Source organism: Pimephales promelas, chromosome 14 (genome assembly GCF_988280905.1).
Source record: "Pimephales promelas chromosome 14, fPimPro1.hap1.1, whole genome shotgun sequence".
In the NCBI taxonomy this organism is placed as follows: domain Eukaryota; kingdom Metazoa; phylum Chordata; class Actinopteri; order Cypriniformes; family Leuciscidae; genus Pimephales; species Pimephales promelas.
The window spans coordinates 24,809,616-24,825,649 of record NC_142782.1 but is presented as its reverse complement, the minus strand read 5'-3'; the positions used below and the strand labels follow the sequence as shown (position 1 = coordinate 24,825,649).

Genomic DNA, 16,034 nt, shown 5'->3' with positions numbered 1-16,034 from the left:
CAAAGTCTCGCGGCCCTCTATCATAATCCAGAGTTTTGAGAAGATTGGAGAAACTTGATTTTTCGCCCGAAAACTGAAAAAAACGTAAGGGGTAACACTGTCGTTTTTTTTTCGGGTCGAAATTTTGAGTTTCCATATCTCAGCTCTGGAAGGGTCTAGAGCCTCCATTTTTGCGCTCAGGTCAAAGTCTCGCGGCCCTCTATCATAATCCAGAGTTTTGAGAAGATTGGAGAAACTTGATTGTTCGCCCGAAAACTGAAAAAAACGTAAGGGGTAACACTGTCGTTTTTTTTTCGGGTCGAAATTTTGAGTTGATATCTCAGCTCTGGAAGGGTCTAGAGCCTCCATTTTTGCGCTCAGGTCAAAGTCTCGCGGCCCTCTATCATAATCCAGAGTTTTGAGAAGATTGGAGAAACTTGATTTTTCGCCCGAAAACTGAAAAAAACGTAAGGGGTAACACTGTCGTTTTTTTTTCGGGTCGAAATTTTGAGTTTCGATATCTCAGCTCTGGAAGGGTCTAGAGCCTCCATTTTTGCGCTCAGGTCAAAGTCTCGCGGCCCTCTATCATAATCCAGAGTTTTGAGAAGATTGGAGAAACTTGATTTTTCGCCCGAAAACTGAAAAAAACGTAAGGGGTAACACTGTCGTTTTTTTTTCGGGTCGAAATTTTGAGTTTCGATATCTCAGCTCTGGAAGGGTCTAGAGCCTCCATTTTTGCGCTCAGGTCAAAGTCTCGCGGCCCTCTATCATAATCCAGAGTTTTGAGAAGATTGGAGAAACTTGATTTTTCGCCCGAAAACTGAAAAAAACGTAAGGGGTAACACTGTCGTTTTTTTTTTCGGGTCGAAATTTTGAGTTTCGATATCTCAGCTCTGGAAGGGTCTAGAGCCTCCATTTTTGCGCTCAGGTCAAAGTCTCGCGGCCCTCTATCATAATCCAGAGTTTTGAGAAGATTGGAGAAACTTTATTTTTCGCCCGAAAACTGAAAAAAACGTAAGGGGTAACACTGTCGTTTTTTTTTTCGGGTCAAAATTTTGAGTTTCGATATCTCAGCTCTGGAAGGGTCTAGAGCCTCCATTTTTGCGCTCAGGTCAAAGTCTCGCGGCCCTCTATCATAATCCAGAGTTTTTAGAAGATTGGAGAAACTTGATTTTTCGCCCGAAAACTGAAAAAAACGTAAGGGGTAACACTGTCGGTTTTTTTTCGGGTCGAAATTTTGAGTTTCGATATCTCAGCTCTGGAAGGGTCTAGAGCCTCCATTTTTGCGCTCAGGTCAAAGTCTCGCGGCCCTCTATCATAATCCAGAGTTTTGAGAAGATTGGAGAAACTTGATTTTTCGCCCGAAAACTGAAAAAAACGTAAGGGGTAACACTGTCGTTTTTTTTTTCGGGTCGAAATTTTGAGTTTCGATATCTCAGCTCTGGAAGGGTCTAGAGCCTCCATTGTTGCGCTCAGGTCAAAGTCTCGCGGCCCTCTATCATAATCCAGAGTTTTGAGCAGATTGGAGAAACTTGATTTTTCGCCCGAAAACTGAAAAAAACGTAAGGGGTAACACTGTCGTTTTTTTTTCCGGGTCGAAATTTTGAGTTTCGATATCTCAGCTCTGGAAGGGTCTAGAGCCTCCATTTTTGCGCTCAGGTCAAAGTCTCGCGGCCCTCTATCATAATCCAGAGTTTTGAGAAGATTGGAGAAACTTGATTTTTCGCCCGAAAACTGAAAAAAACGTAAGGGGTAACACTGTCGTTTTTTTTTCGGGTCGAAATTTTGAGTTTCGATATCTCAGCTCTGGAAGGGTCTAGAGCCTCCATTTTTGCGCTCAGGTCAAAGTCTCGCGGCCCTCTATCATAATCCAGAGTTTTGAGAAGATTGGAGAAACTTGATTTTTCGCCCAAAAACTGAAAAAAATGTAAGGGGTAACACTGTCGTTTTTTTTTCGGGTCGAAATTTTGAGTTTCGATATCTCAGCTCTGGAAGGGTCTAGAGCCTCCATTTTTGCGCTCAGGTCAAAGTCTCGCGGCCCTCTATCATAATCCAGAGTTTTGAGAAGATTGGAGAAACTTGATTTTTCGCCCGAAAACTGAAAAAAACGTAAGGGGTAACACTGTCGTTTTTTTTTCCGGGTCGAAATTTTGAGTTTCGATATCTCAGCTCTGGAAGGGTCTAGAGCCTCAATTTTTGCGCTCAGGTCAAAGTCTCGCGGCCCTCTATCATAATCCAGAGTTTTGAGAAGATTGGAGAAACTTGATTTTTCGCCCGAAAACTGAAAAAAACGTAAGGGGTAACACTGTCGTTTTTTTTTCCGGGTCGAAATTTTGAGTTTCGATATCTCAGCTCTGGAAGGGTCTAGAGCCTCCATTTTTGCGCTCAGGTCAAAGTCTCGCGGCCCTCTATCATAATCCCAGAGTTTTGAGAAGATTGGAGAAACTTGATTTTTCGCCCGAAAACTGAAAAAAACGTAAGGGGTAACACTGTCGTTTTTTTTCGGGTCGAAATTTTGAGTTTCGATATCTCAGCTCTGGAAGGGTCTAGAGCCTCCATTTTTGCGCTCAGGTCAAAGTCTCGCGGCCCTCTATCATAATCCAGAGTTTTGAGAAGATTGGAGAAACTTGATTTTTCGCCCGAAAACTGAAAAAAACGTAAGGGGTAACACTGTCGTTTTTTTTTCGGGTCGAAATTTTGAGTTTCGATATCTCAGCTCTGGAAGGGTCTAGAGCCTCCATTTTTGCGCTCAGGTCAAAGTCTCGCGGCCCTCTATCATAATCCAGAGTTTTGAGAAGATTGGAGAAACTTGATTTTTCGCCCGAAAACTGAAAAAAACGTAAGGGGTAACACTGTCGTTTTTTTTTTCGGGTCGAAATTTTGAGTTTCGATATCTCAGCTCTGGAAGGGTCTAGAGCCTCCATTTTTGCGCTCAGGTCAAAGTCTCGCGGCCCTCTATCATAATCCAGAGTTTTGAGAAGATTGGAGAAACTTGATTTTTCGCCCGAAAACTGAAAAAAACGTAAGGGGTAACACTGTCGTTTTTTTTTCGGGTCGAAATTTTGAGTTTCGATATCTCAGCTCTGGAAGGGTCTAGAGCCTCCATTTTTGCGCTCAGGTCAAAGTCTCGCGGCCCTCTATCATAATCCAGAGTTTTGAGAAGATTGGAGAAACTTGATTTTTCGCCCGAAAACTGAAAAAAACGTAAGGGGTAACACTGTCGTTTTTTTTTTCGGGTCGAAATTTTGAGTTTCGATATCTCAGCTCTGGAAGGGTCTAGAGCCTCCATTTTTGCGCTCAGGTCAAAGTCTCGCGGCCCTCTATCATAATCCAGAGTTTTGAGAAGATTGGAGAAACTTGATTTTTCGCCCGAAAACTGAAAAAAACGTAAGGGGTAACACTGTCGTTTTTTTTTTCGGGTCAAAATTTTGAGTTTCGATATCTCAGCTCTGGAAGGGTCTAGAGCCTCCATTTTTGCGCTCAGGTCAAAGTCTCGCGGCCCTCTATCATAATCCAGAGTTTTTAGAAGATTGGAGAAACTTGATTTTTCGCCCGAAAACTGAAAAAAACGTAAGGGGTAACACTGTCGGTTTTTTTTCGGGTCGAAATTTTGAGTTTCGATATCTCAGCTCTGGAAGGGTCTAGAGCCTCCATTTTTGCGCTCAGGTCAAAGTCTCGCGGCCCTCTATCATAATCCAGAGTTTTGAGAAGATTGGAGAAACTTGATTTTTCGCCCGAAAACTGAAAAAAACGTAAGGGGTAACACTGTCGTTTTTTTTTTCGGGTCGAAATTTTGAGTTTCGATATCTCAGCTCTGGAAGGGTCTAGAGCCTCCATTGTTGCGCTCAGGTCAAAGTCTCGCGGCCCTCTATCATAATCCAGAGTTTTGAGCAGATTGGAGAAACTTGATTTTTCGCCCGAAAACTGAAAAAAACGTAAGGGGTAACACTGTCGTTTTTTTTTTCGGGTCGAAATTTTGAGTTTCGATATCTCAGCTCTGGAAGGGTCTAGAGCCTCCATTTTTGCGCTCAGGTCAAAGTCTCGCGGCCCTCTATCATAATCCAGAGTTTTGAGAAGATTGGAGAAACTTGATTTTTCGCCCGAAAACTGAAAAAAACGTAAGGGGTAACACTGTCGTTTTTTTTTCGGGTCGAAATTTTGAGTTTCGATATCTCAGCTCTGGAAGGGTCTAGAGCCTCCATTTTTGCGCTCAGGTCAAAGTCTCGCGGCCCTCTATCATAATCCAGAGTTTTGAGAAGATTGGAGAAACTTGATTTTTCGCCCGAAAACTGAAAAAAACGTAAGGGGTAACACTGTCGTTTTTTTTTTCGGGTCGAAATTTTGAGTTTCCATATCTCAGCTCTGGAAGGGTCTAGAGCCTCCATTTTTGCGCTCAGGTCAAAGTCTCGCGGCCCTCTATCATAATCCAGAGTTTTGAGAAGATTGGAGAAACTTGATTTTTCGCCCGAAAACTGAAAAAAACGTAAGGGGTAACACTGTCGTTTTTTTTCGGGTCGAAATTTTGAGTTTCCATATCTCAGCTCTGGAAGGGTCTAGAGCCTCCATTTTTGCGCTCAGGTCAAAGTCTTGCGGCCCTCTATCATAATCCAGAGTTTTGAGAAGATTGGAGAAACTTGATTTTTCGCCCGAAAACTGAAAAAAACGTAAGGGGTAACACTGTCGTTTTTTTTTCGGGTCGAAATTTTGAGTTTCCATATCTCAGCTCTGGAAGGGTCTAGAGCCTCCATTTTTGCGCTCAGGTCAAAGTCTCGCGGCCCTCTATCATAATCCAGAGTTTTGAGAAGATTGGAGAAACTTGATTTTTCGCCCGAAAACTGAAAAAAACGTAAGGGGTAACACTGTCGTTTTTTTTTCGGGTCGAAATTTTGAGTTTCGATATCTCAGCTCTGGAAGGGTCTAGAGCCTCCATTTTTGCGCTCAGGTCAAAGTCTCGCGGCCCTCTATCATAATCCAGAGTTTTGAGAAGATTGGAGAAACTTGATTTTTCGCCCGAAAACTGAAAAAAACGTAAGGGGTAACACTGTCGTTTTTTTTTCGGGTCGAAATTTTGAGTTTCGATATCTCAGCTCTGGAAGGGTCTAGAGCCTCCATTTTTGCGCTCAGGTCAAAGTCTCGCGGCCCTCTATCATAATCCAGAGTTTTGAGAAGATTGGAGAAACTTGATTTTTCGCCCGAAAACTGAAAAAAAACGTAAGGGGTAACACTGTCGTTTTTTTTTCCGGGTCGAAATTTTGAGTTTCGATATCTCAGCTCTGGAAGGGTCTAGAGCCTCAATTTTTGCGCTCAGGTCAAAGTCTCGCGGCCCTCTATCATAATCCAGAGTTTTGAGAAGATTGGAGAAACTTGATTTTTCGCCCGAAAACTGAAAAAAACGTAAGGGGTAACACTGTCGTTTTTTTTTTCGGGTCGAAATTTTGAGTTTCCATATCTCAGCTCTGGAAGGGTCTAGAGCCTCCATTTTTGCGCTCAGGTCAAAGTCTCGCGGCCCTCTATCATAATCCAGAGTTTTGAGAAGATTGGAGAAACTTGATTGTTCGCCCGAAAACTGAAAAAAACGTAAGGGGTAACACTGTCGTTTTTTTTTCGGGTCGAAATTTTGAGTTGATATCTCAGCTCTGGAAGGGTCTAGAGCCTCCATTTTTGCGCTCAGGTCAAAGTCTCGCGGCCTTCTATCATAATCCAGAGTTTTGAGAAGATTGGAGAAACTTGATTTTTCGCCCGAAAACTGAAAAAAACGTAAGGGGTAACACTGTCGTTTTTTTTTCGGGTCGAAATTTTGAGTTTCGATATCTCAGCTCTGGAAGGGTCTAGAGCCTCCATTTTTGCGCTCAGGTCAAAGTCTCGCGGCCCTCTATCATAATCCAGAGTTTTGAGAAGATTGGAGAAACTTGATTTTTCGCCCGAAAACTGAAAAAAACGTAAGGGGTAACACTGTCGTTTTTTTTTCGGGTCGAAATTTTGAGTTTCGATATCTCAGCTCTGGAAGGGTCTAGAGCCTCCATTTTTGCGCTCAGGTCAAAGTCTCGCGGCCCTCTATCATAATCCAGAGTTTTGAGAAGATTGGAGAAACTTGATTTTTCGCCCGAAAACTGAAAAAAACGTAAGGGGTAACACTGTCGTTTTTTTTTTTCGGGTCGAAATTTTGAGTTTCGATATCTCAGCTCTGGAAGGGTCTAGAGCCTCCATTTTTGCGCTCAGGTCAAAGTCTCGCGGCCCTCTATCATAATCCAGAGTTTTGAGAAGATTGGAGAAACTTTATTTTTCGCCCGAAAACTGAAAAAAACGTAAGGGGTAACACTGTCGTTTTTTTTTTCGGGTCAAAATTTTGAGTTTCGATATCTCAGCTCTGGAAGGGTCTAGAGCCTCCATTTTTGCGCTCAGGTCAAAGTCTCGCGGCCCTCTATCATAATCCAGAGTTTTTAGAAGATTGGAGAAACTTGATTTTTCGCCCGAAAACTGAAAAAAACGTAAGGGGTAACACTGTCGGTTTTTTTTCGGGTCGAAATTTTGAGTTTCGATATCTCAGCTCTGGAAGGGTCTAGAGCCTCCATTTTTGCGCTCAGGTCAAAGTCTCGCGGCCCTCTATCATAATCCAGAGTTTTGAGAAGATTGGAGAAACTTGATTTTTCGCCCGAAAACTGAAAAAAACGTAAGGGGTAACACTGTCGTTTTTTTTTTCGGGTCGAAATTTTGAGTTTCGATATCTCAGCTCTGGAAGGGTCTAGAGCCTCCATTGTTGCGCTCAGGTCAAAGTCTCGCGGCCCTCTATCATAATCCAGAGTTTTGAGCAGATTGGAGAAACTTGATTTTTCGCCCGAAAACTGAAAAAAACGTAAGGGGTAACACTGTCGTTTTTTTTTCCGGGTCGAAATTTTGAGTTTCGATATCTCAGCTCTGGAAGGGTCTAGAGCCTCCATTTTTGCGCTCAGGTCAAAGTCTCGCGGCCCTCTATCATAATCCAGAGTTTTGAGAAGATTGGAGAAACTTGATTTTTCGCCCGAAAACTGAAAAAAACGTAAGGGGTAACACTGTCGTTTTTTTTTCGGGTCGAAATTTTGAGTTTCGATATCTCAGCTCTGGAAGGGTCTAGAGCCTCCATTTTTGCGCTCAGGTCAAAGTCTCGCGGCCCTCTATCATAATCCCAGAGTTTTGAGAAGATTGGAGAAACTTGATTTTTCGCCCGAAAACTGAAAAAAACGTAAGGGGTAACACTGTCGTTTTTTTTCGGGTCGAAATTTTGAGTTTCGATATCTCAGCTCTGGAAGGGTCTAGAGCCTCCATTTTTGCGCTCAGGTCAAAGTCTCGCGGCCCTCTATCATAATCCAGAGTTTTGAGAAGATTGGAGAAACTTGATTTTTCGCCCGAAAACTGAAAAAAACCTAAGGGGTAACACTGTCGTTTTTTTTTCCGGGTCGAAATTTTGAGTTTCGATATCTCAGCTCTGGAAGGGTCTAGAGCCTCCATTTTTGCGCTCAGGTCAAAGTCTCGCGGCCCTCTATCATAATCCAGAGTTTTGAGAAGATTGGAGAAACTTGATTTTTCGCCCGAAAACTGAAAAAAACGTAAGGGGTAACACTGTCGTTTTTTTTTCGGGTCGAAATTTTGAGTTTCGATATCTCAGCTCTGGAAGGGTCTAGAGCCTCCATTTTTGCGCTCAGGTCAAAGTCTCGCGGCCCTCTATCATAATCCCAGAGTTTTGAGAAGATTGGAGAAACTTGATTTTTCGCCCGAAAACTGAAAAAAACGTAAGGGGTAACACTGTCGTTTTTTTTCGGGTCGAAATTTTGAGTTTCGATATCTCAGCTCTGGAAGGGTCTAGAGCCTCCATTTTTGCGCTCAGGTCAAAGTCTCGCGGCCCTCTATCATAATCCAGAGTTTTGAGAAGATTGGAGAAACTTGATTTTTCGCCCGAAAACTGAAAAAAACGTAAGGGGTAACACTGTCGTTTTTTTTTCGGGTCGAAATTTTGAGTTTCGATATCTCAGCTCTGGAAGGGTCTAGAGCCTCCATTTTTGCGCTCAGGTCAAAGTCTCGCGGCCCTCTATCATAATCCAGAGTTTTGAGAAGATTGGAGAAACTTGATTTTTCGCCCGAAAACTGAAAAAAACGTAAGGGGTAACACTGTCGTTTTTTTTTCGGGTCGAAATTTTGAGTTTCGATATCTCAGCTCTGGAAGGGTCTAGAGCCTCCATTTTTGCGCTCAGGTCAAAGTCTCGCGGCCCTCTATCATAATCCAGAGTTTTGAGAAGATTGGAGAAACTTGATTTTTCGCCCGAAAACTGAAAAAAACGTAAGGGGTAACACTGTCGTTTTTTTTTTTCGGGTCGAAATTTTGAGTTTCGATATCTCAGCTCTGGAAGGGTCTAGAGCCTCCATTTTTGCGCTCAGGTCAAAGTCTCGCGGCCCTCTATCATAATCCAGAGTTTTGAGAAGATTGGAGAAACTTGATTTTTCGCCTGAAAACTGAAAAAAACGTAAGGGGTAACACTGTCGTTTTTTTTTTTCGGGTCAAAATTTTGAGTTTCGATATCTCAGCTCTGGAAGGGTCTAGAGCCTCCATTTTTGCGCTCAGGTCAAAGTCTCGTGGCCCTCTATCATAATCCAGAGTTTTTAGAAGATTGGAGAAACTTGATTTTTCGCCCGAAAACTGAAAAAAACGTAAGGGGTAACACTGTCGGTTTTTTTTCGGGTCGAAATTTTGAGTTTCGATATCTCAGCTCTGGAAGGGTCTAGAGCCTCCATTTTTGCGCTCAGGTCAAAGTCTCGCGGCCCTCTATCATAATCCAGAGTTTTGAGAAGATTGGAGAAACTTGATTTTTCGCCCGAAAACTGAAAAAAACGTAAGGGGTAACACTGTCGTTTTTTTTTTCGGGTCGAAATTTTGAGTTTCGATATCTCAGCTCTGGAAGGGTCTAGAGCCTCCATTGTTGCGCTCAGGTCAAAGTCTCGCGGCCCTCTATCATAATCCAGAGTTTTGAGCAGATTGGAGAAACTTGATTTTTCGCCCGAAAACTGAAAAAAACGTAAGGGGTAACACTGTCGTTTTTTTTTTCGGGTCGAAATTTTGAGTTTCGATATCTCAGCTCTGGAAGGGTCTAGAGCCTCCATTTTTGCGCTCAGGTCAAAGTCTCGCGGCCCTCTATCATAATCCAGAGTTTTGAGAAGATTGGAGAAACTTGATTTTTCGCCCGAAAACTGAAAAAAACGTAAGGGGTAACACTGTCGTTTTTTTTTCGGGTCGAAATTTTGAGTTTCGATATCTCAGCTCTGGAAGGGTCTAGAGCCTCCATTTTTGCGCTCAGGTCAAAGTCTCGCGGCCCTCTATCATAATCCAGAGTTTTGAGAAGATTGGAGAAACTTGATTTTTCGCCCGAAAACTGAAAAAAACGTAAGGGGTAACACTGTCGTTTTTTTTTCGGGTCGAAATTTTGAGTTTCCATATCTCAGCTCTGGAAGGGTCTAGAGCCTCCATTTTTGCGCTCAGGTCAAAGTCTCGCGGCCCTCTATCATAATCCAGAGTTTTGAGAAGATTGGAGAAACTTGATTTTTCGCCCGAAAACTGAAAAAAACGTAAGGGGTAACACTGTCGTTTTTTTTTCGGGTCGAAATTTTGAGTTTCCATATCTCAGCTCTGGAAGGGTCTAGAGCCTCCATTTTTGCGCTCAGGTCAAAGTCTCGCGGCCCTCTATCATAATCCAGAGTTTTGAGAAGATTGGAGAAACTTGATTTTTCGCCCGAAAACTGAAAAAAACGTAAGGGGTAACACTGTCGTTTTTTTTTTCGGGTCAAAATTTTGAGTTTCGATATCTCAGCTCTGGAAGGGTCTAGAGCCTCCATTTTTGCGCTCAGGTCAAAGTCTCGCGGCCCTCTATCATAATCCAGAGTTTTTAGAAGATTGGAGAAACTTGATTTTTCGCCCGAAAACTGAAAAAAACGTAAGGGGTAACACTGTCGGTTTTTTTTCGGGTCGAAATTTTGAGTTTCGATATCTCAGCTCTGGAAGGGTCTAGAGCCTCCATTTTTGCGCTCAGGTCAAAGTCTCGCGGCCCTCTATCATAATCCAGAGTTTTGAGAAGATTGGAGAAACTTGATTTTTCGCCCGAAAACTGAAAAAAAACGTAAGGGGTAACACTGTCGTTTTTTTTCGGGTCGAAATTTTGAGTTTCGATATCTCAGCTCTGGAAGGGTCTAGAGCCTCCATTTTTGCGCTCAGGTCAAAGTCTCGCGGCCCTCTATCATAATCCAGAGTTTTGAGAAGATTGGAGAAACTTGATTTTTCGCCCGAAAACTGAAAAAAACGTAAGGGGTAACACTGTCGTTTTTTTTTCGGGTCGAAATTTTGAGTTTCGATATCTCAGCTCTGGAAGGGTCTAGAGCCTCCATTTTTGCGCTCAGGTCAAAGTCTCGCGGCCCTCTATCATAATCCAGAGTTTTGAGAAGATTGGAGAAACTTGATTTTTCGCCCGAAAACTGAAAAAAACGTAAGGGGTAACACTGTCGTTTTTTTTTCGGGTCGAAATTTTGAGTTTCCATATCTCAGCTCTGGAAGGGTCTAGAGCCTCCATTTTTGCGCTCAGGTCAAAGTCTCGCGGCCCTCTATCATAATCCAGAGTTTTGAGAAGATTGGAGAAACTTGATTTTTCGCCCGAAAACTGAAAAAAACGTAAGGGGTAACACTGTCGGTTTTTTTTCGGGTCGAAATTTTGAGTTTCCATATCTCAGCTCTGGAAGGGTCTAGAGCCTCCATTTTTGCGCTCAGGTCAAAGTCTCGCGTCCCTCTATCATAATCCAGAGTTTTGAGAAGATTGGAGAAACTTGATTTTTCGCCCGAAAACTGAAAAAAACGTAAGGGGTAACACTGTCGTTTTTTTTTCGGGTCGAAATTTTGAGTTTTGATATCTCAGCTCTGGAAGGGTCTAGAGCCTCCATTTTTGCGCTCAGGTCAAAGTCTCGCGGCCCTCTATCATAATCCAGAGTTTTGAGAAGATTGGAGAAACTTGATTTTTCGCCCGAAAACTGAAAAAAACGTAAGGGGTAACACTGTCGTTTTTTTTTCGGGTCGAAATTTTGAGTTTTGATATCTCAGCTCTGGATGGGTCTAAAGCCTCAATTTTTGCACTCAGGTCTAAGTCTCATGGCCCTCTATCAGAATCCAGAGTTTTGAGAAGATTGGGGATACTTAATTTTTCGCCAAAAAAAAAAAAACGTAAGGGGTAACACTGTGGTTTTTTTTCGGGTTGAAATTTCGAGTTTCGATATCTCAGCTCTGGCTGGGTCTAAAGCCTCCATTTTTGCACTCAGGTCTAAGTCTCATGGCCCTCTATCAGAATCCAGAGTTTCAAGAAGATTGGGGATACTTAATTTTTCGCCCCAAAAAAAAAAACGTAAGGGGTAACACTGTCGTTTTTTTTTTGGGTCGAAATTTTGAATTTCGATCTCAGCTCTGGAAGGGTCTAGAGCCTCCATTTTTGCACTCAGGTCTAAGTCTCATGGCCCTCTATCAGAATCCAGAGTTTTGAGAAGATTGGGGATACTTAATTTTTCGCCCCCCCAAAAAAAACGTAAGGCGTAACACTGTCGTTTTTTTTCGGGTCGAAATTTCGAGTTTCGATATCTCAGCTCTGGAAGGGTCTAAAGCCTCAATTTTTGCACTCAGGTCTAAGTCTCATGGCCCTCCATCAGAATCCAGAGTTTCAAGAAGATCAGACAAACTCAAAATTTCGACCCAAAAAAAAAAACGACAGTGTTACCCCTGTCGTTTTTTTTTGTGCGAAAAAATAAGTTTCTCCAATCTTCTTGAAACTCTGGATTCTGATAGAGGGCCATGAGACTTAGACCTGAGTGCAAAAATGGAGGCTCTAGACCCTTCCAGAGTTGAGATATTGAGATATTTATAATGGCATAAATGCTACGTGGGATCTCAATATCTCAGCTCTGGAAGGGTCTAGAGCGTCCATTTTTGCACTCAGGTGTAAGTCACATGGCCCTCTATCAGAATCCAGAGTTTCAAGAAGATCAGAGAAACTCAAAATTTCAACCCCCCCAAAAAAAACGACAGTGTCACCCCTGTCGTTTTTTTTTTTGTGCGAAAAAATTAATTTCTCCAATCTTCTTGAAACTCTGGATTCTGATAGAGGGCCATGAGACTTAGACCTGAGTGCAAAAATGGAGGCTCTAGACCCATCCAGAGTTGAGATATTGAGATATTAATGGCATAAATGCTACGTGAGATCTCAATATCTCAGCTCAGGAAGGGTCTAGGGCCTCAATTTTTGCACTCAGGTCTAAGTCTCATGGCCCTCCATCAGAATCCAGAGTTTCAAGAAGATCAGAGAAACTCAAAATTTCGACCCAAAAAAAAGTGTTACCCCTGTCGTTTTTTTTTTTGTGCGAAAAAATAAGTCTCTCCAATCTTTTTGAAACTCTGTATTCTGATAGAGGGCCATGAGACTTAGACCTGAGTGCAAAAATGGAGGCTCTAGACCCTTCCAGAGTTGAGATATTGAGATATTTATAATGGCATAAATGCTAAGTGGGATCTCAATATCTCAGCTCAGGAAGGGTCTAGAGCCTCCATTTTTGCACTCAGGTCTAAGTCTCATGGCCCTCCATCAGAATCCAGAGTTTCAAAAAGATCAGAGAAACTCAAAATTTCGACCCCAAAAAAAAAAAAAAACGACAGTGTTACCCCTGTCGATTCTGCGTGTGAAAATGTGACTTCAGTAACAGGCTTTCAAACCTACTGTCCCTTCTAATGGACAGACACATTTAAAAAAAATCCTGATTTAAAACGTGCAATTCTACAGTCGATTTTTAACTTTAATTAATAAGTTCAATTTTTCTATTTTACATACAAACTATGAAATACTGGCAAAAATATATACAAAATGTAAATACACCTTTAAATGTTGAAAATGTTGCTTGCTTCTATGTTTGGAGTGAAGTGCTGCCATGCTTCTCTTCAATGTAGAGTTTTTTTTATATAATTACTACATGCAGAGCTTTACTGGCATTTGATTGGATGACAACCGTCCAATCTCATGGACTGCAGGCTATAAAATAGGTGAAATGCTCCAGAAGTTAAAAAAAGGGGGCTGACATGTGATGTCCATTGTAATGGACACAGGGTCTGAATGGGTTAATTGAGCGTGAGCAGCACAGCAAAAATAGACTTGCGGCGAAACCCTCGCTTCACTCACTGCTGCTCACGTGCTGCTCCTGCTCCTGGTGTGAAAACACTCATTGATTAACATGCACACACAAAAAAAAAAGAAATGAAACCCACAGCTCAAGCGCTGCTGACGCTTCCGGTGTGAAATTACTATTACAGATAAAATTAAAGAATTTATCCTCAACTAGTTTTGTGGTGTAGTTCTATGTATTTTATAATATTAACTTCAAATAATACTAATAGCAATTTATGTCATAGGATAAGGCAACGCTACTTCTGCGTCATCGAAGGTTAACGCCCCTTTTTGGGGGAAAACAAACGGTCTTGGTCTGGATTCTCTATTTTGACACGGTCTGAATTTTGTCTACTCCGGTAACAGAAGAACAAAAATAACATGCCCAAAAGTTGTTGCGTGGTGAGCTGCACCTCAAATGTTTTTAAAACACCTGGTTTAAAATGTATACCTTTACCATGCCGAATAAAACAAGCGGAAAGAAGAATGTTATGGCTTCAGGCGATAAAGAGGGAAGCACCAGATTGAGGATTGTGGGACCCAAAGACCCCTCACACATGTATGTGGGAAGCATTTCATAACAGGTAAGCCGATTATTTAATTAATTCAACCCCTAAACTATCTGTATTTACATTTTTTTCTGAATGCTTAAGCGCTAATCGTGATTCTTGTAGCACAATTTCTAAAACTATTAATACATATAGCAAAACCACTCACTGAGTTTGCAAAACTAAAACCACAAAAACTGCTTTGCACTCAGTTTGCAATTTTGTAACACACACTTTGCAAAACTGTAGGCACAATTCACTGCACAACACTCTTTTTGCAGAACTTTAAACACAACTCACTGCTTGCACTCAATTACCAAATTTCCAACACACTCCTAGCAAAATTATACACATGTATGGCTATCATTTAACACTATTTTGGCACACTTTCACACGTGAAAACTGTTTTAGAAAATTAGTTCACTTTGCAATCAGCCTAAGCACTATAAATAAGTCACAGGTAAGCTGTCTGTGTGGAGTACAATGGAAGGAGCAGTAAGAGTGAGAATCAGAGGAGGCCGAGGGAGAGGGCGTGGAGGTGAAGAAGTTGGAGGAAAAGGACGTGGAGGTGAAGAGGTTGGAGGAAGGAGCTAGAAGAGGACAAGGAGGCAGAGTCATCATATGGGACAATGTTAGTTTCCATAGGGCTGCTTTGGTCCGCAACTGGTTTACACACCACACATTCTTCATGGCACTCAACCTCCCTCCATACTCCCCATTCTTACGTAAATCCCATTGAGGAGTTCTGGAAAGTGTACGACCGTCATCCTCATCAACAGGTAGCCCTTTTACAAGCAATGGAGGAGGCATGTGGAGATATTGACCAGGCATCATGTCAGGCCTGGATAAGGCATTCAAGGAGATATTTTCCCCGTTGCCTTGGACCGGAGGATATTGCATGCGATGTGGACGGAATTTTGCGGCCAAACCCAGAAAGACGACATGATGTAGGCTGATTGTTTTTTTTTTTGTGTAAAATTACTATTTTGTGTTCTGACTTTGTCTTGGTATTTATGAGTTTGAATAAACACCAATACTTGAAGTTTGTATCCTTGTATGTTTACATGACACTATCACAAAAGTATGACCTCAAATTGACATCTGTACACAGAGACAGCAAAAGCCAGATGTGTTTTGTATTCATACTATCAGTGTGTAGTTGGCACATTGTGTGCTTAGTAGATGATGGCTTGTGTTTACTGTTTGATACAAAAACACAATTTTTACGAAGGTGTGAAGAGTTAATCTAGCTGTGTTTGCTTTTGCAAGAGAACTACAATGTTTTGATAATTGGGTGAAAGGTTTTCTTATTTGTGTGTAGAGTTTTGCAAAACTAGCCAATAATTACAAAAAATGTGCTTAAGCAATCAGAAAAAAATTGTAACATAAAGTAGTGTACTTGCTAGTAACTGGCCTTAATTCTGTTACCGTACAACTTTCAAAGTACCAGCACTTTCTAGACACAAGCAGAAACCAGCCAAGTCCATTTTAGTCCTAGCCTGCCACTATTTGAACAGTAAAATCAGTTAACAGCCAAGGTAGCGCGTCTACTGAGAGCTAAGTTAATCACGTAGCTGCTAGGAGCTTTCGTCTTTCTCACTAACGTTAGTAACTTATAGCTAGTCGGCAACACAACTATGTCAATAGCTTAAATCAAGTTAGATATGATCCAAGCGTCATGACCTCATCGTCTAGTTTGCCATACTGTGAGTGTGTTAATGACAAAAAAAAAAAAAATAGGCTACTTACTTGGTGATTCCACAAGATAGTGGTAAGTTAGATGTCTGAATAGTGGGGTCATTAATCCAGTTTTCGACCATTTTAAAAGGACATCTCTGTAACCCTGTATCCAGTAGCTTATTTAAATACCGCTCACGGTCCTCGGCAAAGATAGTGTGTATGTTTGTGCCATTTAAGAAACTTTGGCTGCGACTAGAGCGAGTTCTGTTGTCAGGGGAATCTGTTTGTTTTCCCCCAAAAAGGGGCGTTAACCTTCGATAGTAGCGTTGCCTTATTGGATTAGGACGCGAAGGATAACTCTGTTAGTTGGAAGGGCTGTGTCGCGATTCTGCCTTCGTGTTGCGATTTCGGTTTCATATCGCATATCATTACAGCCCTAACAAATATACACGCACACATACACACAGAATGTATTGGATGAGATGATACCTTTGCATGGACACGGCTTAACTCAGTCTTCACAGAGGAGTTTCCCTTGATCAGGCTCCGTATCTGTTCTTGTCTCCTGTCCTATACAGAAAAAACACACACGTAAAAACTCCAAGCTACGAACATGCAGTCT

General features: G+C 41.9%; 1 protein-coding gene across 2 annotated transcripts in view; it reads right to left on the bottom strand.

Annotated features, from left to right (window-relative positions):
- haus5 (HAUS augmin-like complex, subunit 5) overlaps window positions 1-16,034 on the bottom strand; it is a 72,644-nt gene that overhangs the window by 12,458 nt on the left and 44,152 nt on the right. For both annotated transcript variants that reach the window (XM_089119708.1, XM_039677624.2), the window contains one exon: window positions 15,902-15,982. In XM_089119708.1, the coding sequence (XP_088975834.1) occupies window positions 15,902-15,982 (81 nt within the window). The remainder of the gene's footprint in view (window positions 1-15,901; window positions 15,983-16,034) is intronic.